General features: G+C 31.4%; 2 protein-coding genes across 2 annotated transcripts; one reads left to right on the forward strand and one right to left on the reverse strand.

Annotated features, from left to right (window-relative positions):
- Positions 1-3,106: 3,106 nt before the first annotated feature.
- Positions 3,107-3,894, reverse strand: LOC117176370 (secreted RxLR effector protein 161-like). Its single transcript, XM_033366614.1, has 2 exons — positions 3,684-3,894; positions 3,107-3,606 (listed from the first exon to the last, which is right to left on the reverse strand). Exons 1-2 carry the CDS (start codon positions 3,892-3,894, stop codon positions 3,107-3,109), a joined length of 711 nt encoding a protein of 236 aa, XP_033222505.1.
- Positions 3,895-7,320: 3,426 nt separating this feature from the next.
- On the forward strand, positions 7,321-13,366 carry LOC117176371 (regucalcin-like). Its single transcript, XM_033366615.1, has 4 exons — positions 7,321-7,372; positions 9,477-9,689; positions 12,898-13,010; positions 13,091-13,366. The coding sequence occupies exons 1-4, from the start codon at positions 7,321-7,323 to the stop codon at positions 13,364-13,366; spliced, it is 654 nt and encodes a 217-aa protein (XP_033222506.1).
- The last annotated feature ends 1,712 nt before the right edge of the window (positions 13,367-15,078 follow it).

The following is a 15,078-nucleotide window of genomic DNA, read 5'->3' on the forward strand; positions in this document are numbered from 1 at the left end:
GCTCCTGATAGTAAAAATTCTACTTTTCTGTTAAAAATTAGTTTTATTGTGAAAAATGCATATTGTTTAGTTAAGAATTAAACTTTTGGGTTGATAAATTTCAAATATTTTAAAAAATGAATTTTTTTCGTTAGTAAATTAATATTTTTGTTTAAAAATTCTGCTACTTTATATAAAAATTCAAGTTTTTGTGCCGATTCCTTACATTTTGTTAAAAACTTCTCTTTTTTCGTTGTTAATTAATCTTTTTGTTTGAAAAATCATCTTTCTTAGTTCAAAATTAAATTTTTTGGCTGAGATTTACTGAATTTTGTTGGAAATTCGCCTTTTTTGGTTTAGAATTTTTTGGAAAATGATTTAAAATTTTCGTTCAGAGTTGATCTTTTTGGTTGGCAAATGAAATATTTTGTGGAAACTTACTTTTTTTGGGTCAAATATTACTTTGGTCATCGAAAATCAAACCTTTGGGTTAAGAATTCTTGAATTTTGTTGAAAATTCGTCTTTTTTTGTAGCAAATTATTATTTTTATTTCAAAATTCCTTTTTTTGGTTAAACATTTAACAACTAGGTTTCAAAATTGCACTACACTCTCAAAAATGCATTTTTTAGAACACGATTCAAAATTGCCGTTAAAAATTTATCTCTTTTGTTGGAAAGTATACTCTTTTGTTTAGAGTCCATATTTTTCAAATTATTTTCATCATTGAAAATTTTCCCATTCCATTTTTGGTCGAAAATTAGTATTTTTTAAGTAAAATTCAACTTTTGTTAAAATTTAAACATTTCGTTAGAAATTCGTTTCTTGTTAAAAATTTATCTAATTGAGTTGAAAATTTAACATTGGGTTTGGAAGTTCTTGCATTTTGTTGGAAATTTTTTTTCTTTTTGGAAAAAATAAACTTTTGCATCAAAATTTAATATTTTTTAATTCATAATTTAACTGTTCTGTATAAAAAATTCGCAATTTTGTCTTAAAAGTTCATAACACACAATTTTCAACTCGCAGCAAACACGTCACACCTCACATCTCTCACCTCACACCATACAACTCACACGTCACAGCCCATAACTCGCAGTTCAGGGAACTCACAACTCTCACCTCAGGGAACTCAGGAAACTTTAATTTCACAACTCACGTTTTACAACTCGCAACTCACAGCCCGCGACTCGCAACTCAGGGAACTGACAACTCAGGGAACTGATGGGAGAGGAGTATAGTGAAAGCAGAAGAGATTTACGCCCTAATAGGCTACTGAATCACCTTTTTAGGCTTAAGACTCCTACTTTGACAAATTTTTATTAATACTTTTTCTCCATAGTACACGGTCTTTTGTCTTTTGCTGTTCTTGTTGAAAAACACTCTGATTTATTTGTGGTGGGTGCTGGTAAGGACCTTTTATTACTCACATGGAATAGTAGCAGAACCGATCTACAGCCTGAATGGAGCAAATTAAAAACAGTGGACGATACTATCCCTGACAATGTATTAAATTTTGGAACCGTCGACCCTTTAGGCAGACTAGTGTATGGTAATAAATATACTCAATTTGATTTTAGACTTAAGGTAAATCCAAAGAGGAAACAACTTCTAAAAATGCGATCTAGCTCAGGTGTATCGCGCTGGATTGTATCCGATTAACCTGGATTAACTTTATATAAATAATCACACTAGATCATCTAAAATTACTCTGCATATTACAGGATTACGCTGGATTACGAGAAAATGATGGTGGAGTACTCCGCCTAAAACATAGACTCACGCCTGGATTAACTTTATAAAAAGAGTCACACCAGATTACCTAAAATTACTATGGACATGACAGGATTACTCTAGAATACATAAAATGATGATGGAGTACTCCGCCTAAAATATAGATTTAGTCTGGATAAACTTTATATAAATAATAATTTTTAGTGCTGTAAAATAATTTTCAAACAAACAGCTGAATTTGTAAGCAAGCAAATTAATTTTATATTGAGAAAGACGGATCTTTAACGATATTTGAAAAATATGATTCGTAAATGCCGAAAACTAAAAAATATTGTTTTAAAGTCTTTCTTTTACCCCAAATTTCGAAATCAACAAAACTTAAAATTATTCTTTCAAAATAAAATGTTTTTTCTCAAAATTAGTTGTTTAAAATTAAAGTTGTTTCAAATAAAAATTTAACTATTTTATTTTTTAATTGTAAATTATTCTTCTGCGCTTGAAAATTCAAGTTTTTTGTAAAAAATTTATGAGTTCTGATAAAATTGGTCTTTCTAGTACAAAATTAATCTGTTTTCCTTCAAATTGTTTTTTTTTGTTCAAAATTATTTTCTTTGATTGAAAATATAACTATTCTATTTTATGTTTGTAAATGAATGTATATTTAGTTAAAATTCCATCCAAACCATTATTTTTAACTGAAAATTTAGCTATTAACTTTCAAGTGACAATTGATCTTATTATTTACAAATTCATGTATTTTGTTAAAGATCTGTCTTTCTTAGTAGAAAATTAATCTTTTTGCTTGAAAACTCAGCTTTTTGTTTGAACAATATTTTATACAACTGGAAATTAACCTATTTCATTTTCCAGCTTGAAAATTTATGTGGTTTTGTGAAAGCTAGGAGGTTTTCGTGGGAACAACAAATAAAATACTGTGGGTATAATCGAAAATATAGTCAGTATATTGTTACAAATGGGATATTTACTTGAAACGATATTGAGCGGCCTGACATTCAAGCAAAAGCTTTAAGACATTAGTTAAGATTGTGTGAGTGAGTCAGTGTGTACAGTAGGCCACTAGAAATGGTAGAGTTCGGATGTTGGCGACATCTAGGTACAGAAGCCCCAAATTGGACTACAGTTCCAACACTCTCCCTCAATTTGAGCCTGGTAGACCTTCAACTGGAACAAGACCGAGTTCTCTAGAACAGAAAACATCTTTAGAGGCGACTAAAGATTTTGTAAAAACGTCGGCGATCATTTTCTTAGTTGGCAAATAAGATACTTTCAAAGGTTGAGTTGCCAAGACCTCTCGATTAAAGTGGTGTCTAATGTCGATATGTTTCGACCTTGAGTGAGATACTGGGTTTTCAGCAAGCTTTCCATCCCCTTGGTTATCGTTGGAGAGCTCTGCGTTGGCCAATTTTGAGAATCCTAATTCTCTCAAATGTCATCAGGTAGATTTCTTCCTTAGCCGCATTGGTAATACTCATGTATTCGGCTTCGGTCGATGAAAGAGCAACTGTTCTTTGCTTCCGCGATTCCCATGATATTTTTGCGCCGGAAAGAATGAAAGTAGATCCGGTGTAAGATCTCCTATCGATGATGCAATTTCCCCAATCAGCGTAATTATATCCTCTGAGATTCTCGTTGTCTTTTTTGTAGACGAGTTTAAGATCGATGGTTCCTTTTAAATATCTTAGCATACATTTCGCTGCTGTCCAGTTAACGTTCCGATTGCATCCATTGAACTGGCTAAACGAATTGACTGCGTGAGTAATATCGGGACGTGTCCCTATGGCAACGTACATAAGTGCCCCGATGAGTTCTCTGAATGGATAGGCAATCGTGTCGTCCTTGTCTTCTTCTTCGAAATATGTATGGCTTTCTTCAGCTTGGAAACCTTATTTCCTTTGTGAAGGTTTTGGAGCATATTTTTCTCTCTGTCGAAAAGTTTTGCTTCCTTTTCGCCTCGGACTATCCTGTTTAGCATTTCTTCTAGGAGTTGTCGTTTCTGCATGAAGATTTCGGTGTCGATTTTTCCGTTGGGGTAGGCTGTTGTGACGTCAAGTTGCGATATTGTCATTCCCGTCCTCGCAGCTAAGGCCATCAAGAGCCTGAGAGAGCCGAGTCGAGCGACCGGTGCAAAAGTGTAATGAAAATCGATGCCAGGACGTTGCATTTATTCCTGAGCTACAATGCGAGTTTCTCTTCGCTCCAGGTTCCCCTCAGACGTATATTCGTTTCGTAGAAGAGTTCTGGATCCAATGATTCTTCCAATGACAGGCTTGTCAACGATTTCCCAGGTATCGTTCGAGACTAAACTTTTGAATTCGGAGTAGATAGCTTTCCTCCATTCGTGGAAGTCCGGCTCAGCTACGGCTTCAGAAAATGTGACCTTAGATGCTCTCACAGCTAGCTCGGCATCATACTATTCCAAATTTTCATCTTCGCTGGTGCTCGTTGTCTCCATCTTCTTCAGTAGGGTGATTTTTGTCGATTGGAATGTCCTCGTTTTGTTGAGCTTCTTCGTCGACTGCGATGTTGTCTATCATTTGATACTGCTTCCTGGGCCTGCCAGGCCTTCCGGTCTTGATCTTCAGAGGTCGTCCAGGGCCGCGTCTTGCTTAGTTGGTTCTTCATGATTCTGCAAATCGTGAGCAAATTCAATTTCTCGAGTACTAGGCACATCATCGCTTTTTTCGTACAATTTGAAGCGACCATTCACTGTGTCTTTGCTGACAATGTCTTCGTAACTCTCGTTGTTTTCGAATTCATTAAAGAACTTCTAGTTTCTGTAAACTCGGATCTTTCTTTCTGTGGTAATCCATACGCGTTACGCTTTCAAGTTGTCGCAGTTACTAATGCCCTGGAGGGTTTTGGGTTCGAACTTATATTTGTTCGGAGTTTTATCAAGGATGTCGACCTTGTACCCAAATTTTCTCAAGTAGCCAACGTTGGGACGTTTTCCTGTCCATTTCTGATAAGGATTTCCTTCATCTACATTCTTCTTGATGCACCTATTACTTATGTGGTTTGCGGTAGCGATCGCCTCAGCCCAGAATGATGGTGGAAGCCCTAAATGGATCAGCATGCACCGGGAAGATTCTACGAGTGTTCGATTTTTACGCTCGGTTACGCTGTTTTGTTGAGGCGTATATACCGTCGAAAACCGTCGTTAAATCCAAGATTTCTTTAAGATATCGTCCATTCCTGCGTTTTTAAATTCCTTGCCGTTGTCCGATTGGATGGCCTTAAGTTTGTGGCCAGTCTGAGTTTCGGCCAGATTCTTAAACTCGACAAAGTTGGATATGACTTTGGATTTGTGACGCAGAAAATAAACTTTACACCAACGAGAATTGTCATCCATGATAGTCATAAAGTAACGAGCCCCAGCTTTCAATTTTGTTCACATTCGGCCGCATAAATCCGTGTGAACAATATCTAAGATCGTAGGTGAGCGTTCGATGCGTTTCGGGAACGGGGTGCTAGTGAGTTTTCCGGCGACGCAGGATTTGCACGAACTTAGATCAGTATCGTTCTTTAAGTCGAGGCCTATAACACTGTGCTTTTTTAGCATAGTCCCCATGTTTTTCGAGTTCAAGTGACCCAAACGTTCGTGCCGTACTGTGGCCTTGGATAATTTGCTGCTTAAAACTGCGCAAGTCATCTCAAATCCGCTCTCTAAATAAAACAAGTCACCCTCATGGTCAGAAACTATTTTGATGTTTCCTTCAAAGTCTTGGATAAAAGCACGATCTTCCGTAAATAAAATTTGGTTACCGTCCGCGTTACTGGCCAATTTTAGTCCACTCTGAACTTCCTGAAAATCAGTAAACAATGCTTTATCTTTGAAGAGGTGAGAAGTGCATCCGCTGTCTAAACACAATTTTTCATTGTCCTCGCTGTTTAAAATGTTCGCTGATTTGTTGATTTCCGTGCTGCTTAAGAAGTAGGCTTCGTCTGAAAATTTTTCATCTTGTTTAGAAGATTGGTTTTTTTAATACATTTTGCCTCTTTGTGGCCTTGTTTTCCACGAAACATGCACTTGTACTTCACTTGTGAGCCGCATGGATTCGGTTTTCCCTCGTCTTCCTGTCCGCTGCCTTCACCTCATTTCGATGATTTCCAGCCTGGGTGGTGTTGTTTCGCGAGCATGGCTCCGGAATCCAGATCGTCGACGGCTTGTTTTATCGCGTTGTATTTGTCGAGAATTTTAATCTTTAGATCATCTGCGTCAAGTAAAATATCACGCGTCTCTACCCTGGTGGACCAAAGGAACCGAATGGAGCTTCTACAAAGTACCCTTAAAGACCCCACTTGGTCCCCATTTGGTTCCTATTTAAAAAACTCGGAAAAACAGCAAAATCAACTTTTAAATTATTGAAATTCGGATTCTACGTTAAAATTCCCTAATAGAAGGTCACAGAATAATCGCAATAGTTTTTTTTGCAACGGTAAAAAGTTTTAAAAACAAAAGACGTATAACACATGTTGACTGCTACACTTCAAATGCATCTTCTATAGGGAATTTTAACGTAGAATCCGAATTTCAACAATTTAAAAGTTAATTTTGCTGTTTTTCGAATTTTTTAGAAAGGAACCGAATGGGGACCCAATGGGGTCTTTATGGGTACTTTGCGGAGGCTCAATTCGGTTCCTTTGGTCCGCCAGGGTATGGCCCAACGGAAATTCTGTAAACTTCTAGGTAAGGTATTGAAAATCATGATGGTGAGTAGCTTGTCATTTATTTCAACATTCATGTTTTCTAATTTTCCTACGGCATCAAAAAATTTGGAAAAATGCTCCCTCACGTCCTCGCCTTCCTGCAATTTTTGCTGCGTAATTTGTTTCAGTAGTGAAGCCATGCGTCGAGGACCCTTTGACATATAAACGTTCTCTAAATTATCCCATACTTCTTCAGAGGTTACGCAACCTCGTATTTGCTTTAGTTCAAAAGGGCTAATTGATGAAATTAGATCCGGCTTAGCTTTGCGATCCTCTTTTAATCCATGCGTCGTATGCTGCCTTGGAAGCAACGTCTCCTACGGTGACTGCAGGTTTTTCTTTTTCGTCGCAAACATAGCCCCAAGTATCATTTTTGATGAGAATGGCTTCGACTTTGATCCTCCAGTTATTGTAGTTGTCCTTTAAGAGAGTGTCGAGTCGGCTGGAGTTTACTACATTTGTGTGTGCCATCGTGGATAAAAAAAACTTTGCTTGCGTCACTAGAAGCCACTGACTTTTAGGTTAGGAATCGTTCGTACGCGTTCGCAATAATCTAATTTCACCACAGCACTAAGACAACTATGAATATTTCTCACTCTGGTTTAAGCGTTTGTTTTTTGTCACTGTTCGGGCTTGAAATTTATTCGAACTTTAGAGTTTGATCTGGACCTATAACCTGTGAGAGGAGGTTTCCGTGGGAACAATAAATAAAACACTGTGGGTATAATCGTAAATATAGTCCGTATATTGTTACAAATGGGATATTTACTCTGAACGATATTGAGCGGCGTGACATTTAGGCAAAAGCTTTGAGACATTAGTTAAGATTATGTGAGTGAGTCAGTGTGTAATGTAGGCCACTAGAAATAGTAGAGTCCGGATGGTGGCGACCTCTAGGTACAGAAGGCCCGAATTGGACTACAGTTCCAACAGTTTGTTGAAGATTCGTATTTCTCGGGCATAAAATTAATTTTCAGGGTTGAAAATTCATACTTTGATTGGAATTTGATTCATTTTTTGGAAACTCTACTTCTTTTGTAAAAATTTACCTTTTTCGTTTCAAATGTTAATTTTCCGTGAAAATAGAAATATTTTGTTGAAAATTGATTTCTTTGCTTGAAAATAAAGCTATCTGATTGAAAAACCTTTTTTCTAATAGATTATTTTAACTGATTATTTGACTATTCCCACTTTGTTGAAAATTAAAATGTGTTGTTAAAAAGTATCCTTTTGGGTTAAAAAAACTGCTTTTTTGTTCAAAATTCATCTTTTAATTCTGTTACGGATTCAGCTATTTTAATAAAAAATTATATTTTTGCAGAGAATTAATCAATTTTGTTGAAAAGTTATTTTTTGTTCTCAAAGTTTTTTTCATTTTAGTTGACCATTCATCTTTATCTGTTCAAAATTGAACTATTTTGTGAAAAAATCTTTTTTTTTATTCCAAAATTAATTTTTTAACTAAATGTTTATATTATTGTAATCAAAGATTTATAATTTTTCTCTAAAATTCGCCTCTTTTGTTGACAATTTTTTTAACTTCTTTTTCGGTAAATTAATCCCTCTTGATTAAAAATTTGCGTGAGTCTATAGTTTAAGCGGAGAACTCCACTGTTCCAAAATATTTCTACCTCGGCACCCCCTTTTTTTCGTCGTATTTTTTAGTTTAATTTTCTAATTTATTCCTTTATTTTGAACAAAAAAATGTATTTTTTACTATAAAAGATAGCTTTTTAACAAATTATTTGAATTTTCAACAAAAGAATTAAATTCTTTAAAATAATAGTCGAATTTTCAAAAAAAAATGTTATGCATTGTTACCCAACAAAAATGAAATTTCAAACCAATGAAATTATTTTATTTTCCCAAAAAAAAAGAGGATTTTCAACTCAAAAATATCAACCTTTTTAAATGAAAAAATTAATCTAAAGCTAAATAAAGGCTGACTAAACTTTTCAATTCTTAACAAAATGGTTCAACTTTCAGCAAAAAAGATGAATTTTTGCTAAGAATACAAATCTTAAAAAAATTATATCCTAACAAAGGGATTTAACCAAATCATGCAAACAATAATCAAAATCTTAACAAAACAGTAGAATTTTCTACCAAGAAGTATGCCTATTTATTATTTAACACGATATTTTAATTTTTAACCAAAAAATTGCATCTTCATCCGAAAAAGATGAACCTCTATAATATTAAGCTTATACAAAAAAGTAATTTTTTTGTTAAATAATTTAATTTTCAACAAAATAGCAAAACTTTAAACCAAAAAGTATGACTTTTTAACAAAATTGTTGAATTATTAACCGAACCCTTGCATTTCTATCCAAGAAAGATGAAAATTCTACAGAAACAGGTGAATTTTTAAATAAAAATACAAATTTTAAAAAAAGTTGAATTTTCATCCAAAAAAATTGAAATTGACTTTTCAGCACAAAAATACGAAATTTAAGCAAAAAGTACATTTTCTAGGGACTAATTTGAATTTACAGCAAAACAGTTGCATTTTTTATTGAAAAAAGATGCTATATTTCTACCAAAGAAGACGAGATTTTAAATTTAAAAAAATAAATTTTCACTAAAAAAAAACATTTCTATCCAAAAAAATTTCGGTTGTTTATCAGCAACAAAATATGAATTTTAAACAAAAGGTTAATGCTTTACGAAGACTTGAATTTTTAACCCAAAAAGACGAATTATTAACAAAATAGTTAATTTTGCAACCGAAAAGGATGATTTAAAAAAAACTGTTAAATTTTTAAATAAATAATAAATTTTATAACTAAAAAGATAACCTTCAGGAGAAACTTTTTGCGTTTTTGAAAAAACTACGTACATGAGTAAAGATTAAATTCCTTGTATTGTTAGTGGATTACAAGTGGATTACTCTGGAGTACTTGGATTACTCCTGATTAAAAAATAACTTCGGATTACTTCGTATTACTAGTCCGGATAACCGAATGGTCCAACGCATTGCCAGAGTTGTTTCCTCATTATTAATTATTATATTTTATATTGTTTATTATATTCCAGGGACGACGAATATTAATAAACAACAATTAGGAAGTGTGAATTCTGTGAATTCTCTTATGTTTTGTAAACCACAAATTACGAAAGTTGTTTCAAGCATTGGACTTGTGATTGACACAGCTGCGACTATTCCTCCCAAAGTATATTTCATCGATTCTAAGGAAAATTATAACATCTTAGCCTACAGTTTTCATAGAGGATCAGGAAAATTTATTGGTAAATTTTTAATAAAAAATTTCTGTTCCAGGTTATAAATTCTCTATTTCAAGAAAACGAACTTGAAACAGCGAACTCTCGCTTTTAGTCCAGTGACAGGAGTTGCTTTCAAATAGCCTTGAACTGAATTCAGGGGGATTGACACGTAACAAGCCAGGGGCGCCAAAACCAATTCCAATTGTAATGCACAATATTACGCAATATACTCGACAGAGTACTCGCGCATGTGGCCCTTTTGAGGCCTTAACTCTGAAAAAGATTTTAAAAACTAAAAAAGAACTAAAATAAATCGAAAAGAACTAAAAAGATAGATTTCTAACTTAAAATAGTGAAGTAAAATTTTCATTTTAAAAAGTTACTCATTTAGCAAAGATGCATTTTAAAGCACAATGGTTAATTTCAAACTAAGAAGATGGATTTTCTACAAAAAAATCTGAATGATAAAAAAAATATATGAATTTTAAATTGAATAGTTGAATTTTTTGCAAAAGCTCATGGATTTTCAACAAAAGATTAAACTGGCTACTTTTCGTTTTAAAGAAATAACTTTCAACCTAAGAAAAAAAAATCTTTTTAGCAAAGTAATTTATATTTCAACCGAAATGAATTAGGTGTTAACAAAATAGTTGCATTTTCTCCGAGCAAAAAATTTTCTACGATATCGGATAAATTTTTAAACCGAGAAAAATGAATTTTGAACCACAATAATGAATTGTCCATTAAGAATATGAATTTTCAACATTTTTTCAATGAAAAAAGAAGTTTCTTCAAATTGCAGTTGAAAAATTAATTTTTAATAAAGAAGACGAATTTACAATAAATACCTCAATTTTGAATAAAATAGCCTATTTTAAACAAAATAGTTTAATTTGCAACTGAAGTAATTATTTTTGAACCATTTACCTACATTTGCAACTAAGAAGATTAATTTGCAATCAGAAATGACGAACTTTTAACAACATTTTTCAGATTAAAAATTAGTTTTGAAGTACAAAAATGATTATTCAACACAAGAATTTATATTCCAACCACCAAATAAAACGAACTTTTAAGCAAATATATGAATTTTCAACTCAAAGAGATAAATTTTAAACTTTAAAAAAGGAAGTGAAGTTTTGAGATTAAAAAATTATTATTCAATTTAAAAAGGCTTTTTCAACACAATAATTGATACTTCAATCACAGAAAATTAATTTTAAACCAAACAGTTACATTTTTTCCAAAAAAAATGAAATTTTTACCACAGTCGATGCACATCTCAACCAAAAAGATTAATTTTGAATCAAGTGCTCAATTTTTTATAAAAAATTACTGAATATAAAACAATATATAAGTATAAATATTCGAATTAAATAGTTCAATATTTAACAACAACAAAAAGTACGAATTTTTAATAAAAAATAGAAATAGTTCAATTTTCAGTACAAATATTAATTTTAAATAACAAGATTAAATTTCTAACAAAATAATTAAATTCTCAAACATTGAAATGAGTTTCCAACAGAAAATGTAAATGCTTAAGCACTAAGATTAATTTTCTTCCAAAAAAGATAAAATTTCAACCAAGCAGGTCGACTCTTTACCGCAAAAAATTAAATTTCAAACAAGATATATTTATTTTTTATCAAACAGTTGAATCTTTAACACAAAGGATGAATTTTTAATGCAAAATGGTAATAGTTCAATTTTCTGTTAAAAATATTAATTTCACAGAAGAAAATTTTATTCTCAAAAACAAAATTGAATTTTTAACAAAATAGTTAAATTAGCAGGCTCTGAAATTAATTTTCAACCATGAAGATTAATTTCCTACCAAAGAAGGCAAATTTTAAGAAAATATACGCAATCTTTATGAAATACATGAAATAAAAAAAGACGTGAATTTTGAACAAACTAGTTGATTTTCCGACTAAAAAAATTACGTTTTGAGGAAAGACATTAATTTTTCCAAAAAATATGAAATTTCTACGAAAATGGATAAATATTTAAACAAAAAAGATGAATTGTCAGCTATGTAGTTCAACTTTCAACAAAAAAATTAAAATCTTGAACAAACCATATGAATTTTAAATCAAATGGTAGAATTTTCAACAAAAAAGAATGAATTTTTAACAAAAAAATAGAAATAGTTAAGTTTTTAGTTCAAAGTAGTAATTCTAAATAAGCAAAATAAACCTCCAACAAATTAGTTAAATTTTTCAACAACTAAGTGAATTTTCAACCAAAAGAGAAAACTTTCAAACAAGAAGATTAATTTTCTAACAAAAAAGATGACTTTTCAAACAAGTGGAAAAAATTTTTACAAACAAGCTAAATTTTAGACAAAATATATGGTTCTCAAACTAAATCGTGTAATATTTAGGAAAAACAGGACGAATTTTAAACAAAAACTTAAATTTTGAGTATAAATGATTATATTCAGTGAGAAAAATTAATTTTTGTGAAGATAGTAAAGTTTCCAAACACGTAAATAAATTTTCAGCGAGAAGAGAAAATCTTAAACAAAGAAAATTAATTTTTTACCAAAAAATTAAAAATGACCTGAAAAATGCATTTTCAACAAAAGAAAAAATTTTTGAGCTAAATAGTTAAATTCTCAAACAATGAAATAAATTTTCATACAAAAGAGTAACTTCACAACCACGAAGATCATTTTTCTACTGAAAAAGGTTAACTTTTAGAAAAATAGTTACATTTTCAGTTAAAAAAATTAATTTGTGATTTACGAAAATATTTTTAAAAAAATATTTGAACGGTGTACTAACACAAGTTACGATTCAACCAAGCAGTTACATTGTTCCAAAAAATATGACATATATACGATAACGGGCGAGTTTTTAACAAAATTGATTTATTTTATACAAAAAAACGCTACATTTTAAGAAATGTTTATGAATTAAAAATAAAATAGTCGAATCCTTAATAAAAAAGATAGATCTTCAAAAAGAAAAAAAATCGATTTTCAAGAAAACATTTCATAATTTAATTTTCAGCCAAACAAATAATTTGAAATAAGAAAACGAATTTTTAACAAAACAATTAATTTTTAAATCATAGAAATCATTTTTGACCATGTTTTCTACGGTAATTCCCTGTTACAACGCAAAGTTAGATTTATTTACAAAACTTCTTATTATAATTGAAAAAGAAATTTCGTGAAAGTGTAAGTTTTTATAATTTATAACGTAATTAAATCACTTTTTTTTAGATAAGTCTAAGATCGTTTTTAACTGGAAAAAACAAAAAATGGTGGGATATCCACGTCGTCTGACAGTTGATAAGGATGGTAACCTCTGGGTGCCTCTTTATGATGGTCACGGAGTAAGGATTTTTCAATCTTTAAAAAAATATTTCCGAAAATAAAAATAAAACATAAATATAAATTTTTTAATTTTTCTCAGGTCATTCAAGTTAATCCAAAGAATAAAGAAATAATAAAATTTATTCCCATACCAGCACACAGAGTCGGCGCATGCACTTTTGGGGGTGCTAATTTTGATATTTTATTTGTGTCAACAATAGGATATGGTCACGGAAATGATCGTAAACAACGTCCACCAAAAGATGAAGGTGGTTCAATTTTCGCTCTCATGGGCCTTGGCGTGCAGGGGTGGCCGCCACAACCATTTAAATTAGGTATATTTCCTGCCCCTAAAAATGACATTGTAAAAATATAAATATATAAATAAATAAGTTGTCACAAATAAATATATGCATGTCAATAAATAAACAAAAATTTGTAGTGTAAAATGGTATTCGCTTTATTTAGACTTTATGACAGCTAAAGCTTTCTTATCTACCTTTTATGTATCAGAATCTTCAAGGTTGAAGTACTGCCGTATGGGGGAGGGTATTAAAACTTTCTAAAAAAAATATAAATTATTAACCAATCAAAAAGTTATGTAAGATACACACATGGGTGATATATACCCAGGTGTACTATGCTGCTGTCCAAACTAAAAATTTATGTAAATTCTCTCTGAGTTTATTAGAGATATTCAAAGAAAACTGTTTTCGCTAAGAACTTCATTGTCAGAACACATTTTTATTATTGCATGTACCCATTTTTGTTCAAACGCATTTGTTCTTTCTGATTTTGCAAGAAGAAATTGATTAGTTAAACAATTTCTATTTAAAAATGTACTTGCGGATTTTTTTGAATTAAATCCCAGCTAAAAAGTACGAAAAGTTGCTTAAAGAGTGCTTCGCTTCAAAGTAATCAAGCATTTCGGAAAGTTACTCATAAAAAGTTACTTAAAGTTACTTAAAATAAAACAAAGTTGCTTATATTCAGGACCGCCAATTACTTTTCATACATTTCTATGTTGCATTTGGTCTATTTGTTCAATATTCGGAATTTTAAACCATTATTTTTCATTATAAATAATACATTTTTCAAATTCCAACTATTGTAACCAAAAGAAAATTTTCTGATGAACATGAAAAACATTAATTTTTTTAATAGAATCATTTAGGAAAATTTTTTTTTCAAAACCAACGAGAAAACTTTTTTTCTTTAGAAAACAGTTTTGTTTTGATTCTTATATGTTTATAAACGATTTATTTTTTGATACCCTATAAATGATGAATGGAATTTTGAACAGTTAAGTTTTAAGATGGAACTATGTGTTTTGTATTCATTCCAAAAATTATATTTTTTGCAAATTAAAAATAGCAGTTTTCTGAAAAGTGTGAAAATTGAGGTTATATTAAAAAGTTAGATACTTTTCGTAAAAAGCAATTCTTTTGATATTCTTAATAAATTTAGGCAAATATCCTCATATTTAATTAGAACTCTAAATAAATTTACAAAGCTTGTTTATTAATTAATGCTACATTCGACTCGAATTTTACCGTTATGGTACTTGCACATTGCTAGATCGCGTTTTAAACATTTGTAACTAGTTTTTCTATCTTAGGAAGTTGGGTAAAGGCCACACCGTTTTGCCTTATCAAGCCAAAATACCAAAAAACGTTATCCAAAACACTTTCTTTAATGTTTTTTAATTATTCTTTACAACAAACCGATATCATAATCTCAACCTGTTTTTTTTTTGTTGAAAAAAATTAATTTATTCAGCAAGCGCGTTTTTCGAACGTAGGATACACACTGGGTGAAAAAGACCCGAGCCAGATTTTTGCAATGCTCACTCCTCCGCATCCAAAAGAGCTATGTGGCTGGCTCAAGGGGATTTCAAGTCACACTAGTAGCCAAAGAGATACATTTTACTGGTCCAATATCAGTATCATTTGAATACTGATTTTAATACTAAGTTCTGAAAAAAGAATTCGCTGTGAGCCGCGCTCGTGTTGCCGCCTAGCGGATTTGAACGTTAAATAGCGGGCGTGTGTATTTACGTGGGTGCAAATGGTCAGTCAAACAAGATTA

Source organism: Belonocnema kinseyi, chromosome 7 (genome assembly GCF_010883055.1).
Source record: "Belonocnema kinseyi isolate 2016_QV_RU_SX_M_011 chromosome 7, B_treatae_v1, whole genome shotgun sequence".
NCBI lineage: Eukaryota > Metazoa > Arthropoda > Insecta > Hymenoptera > Cynipidae > Belonocnema > Belonocnema kinseyi.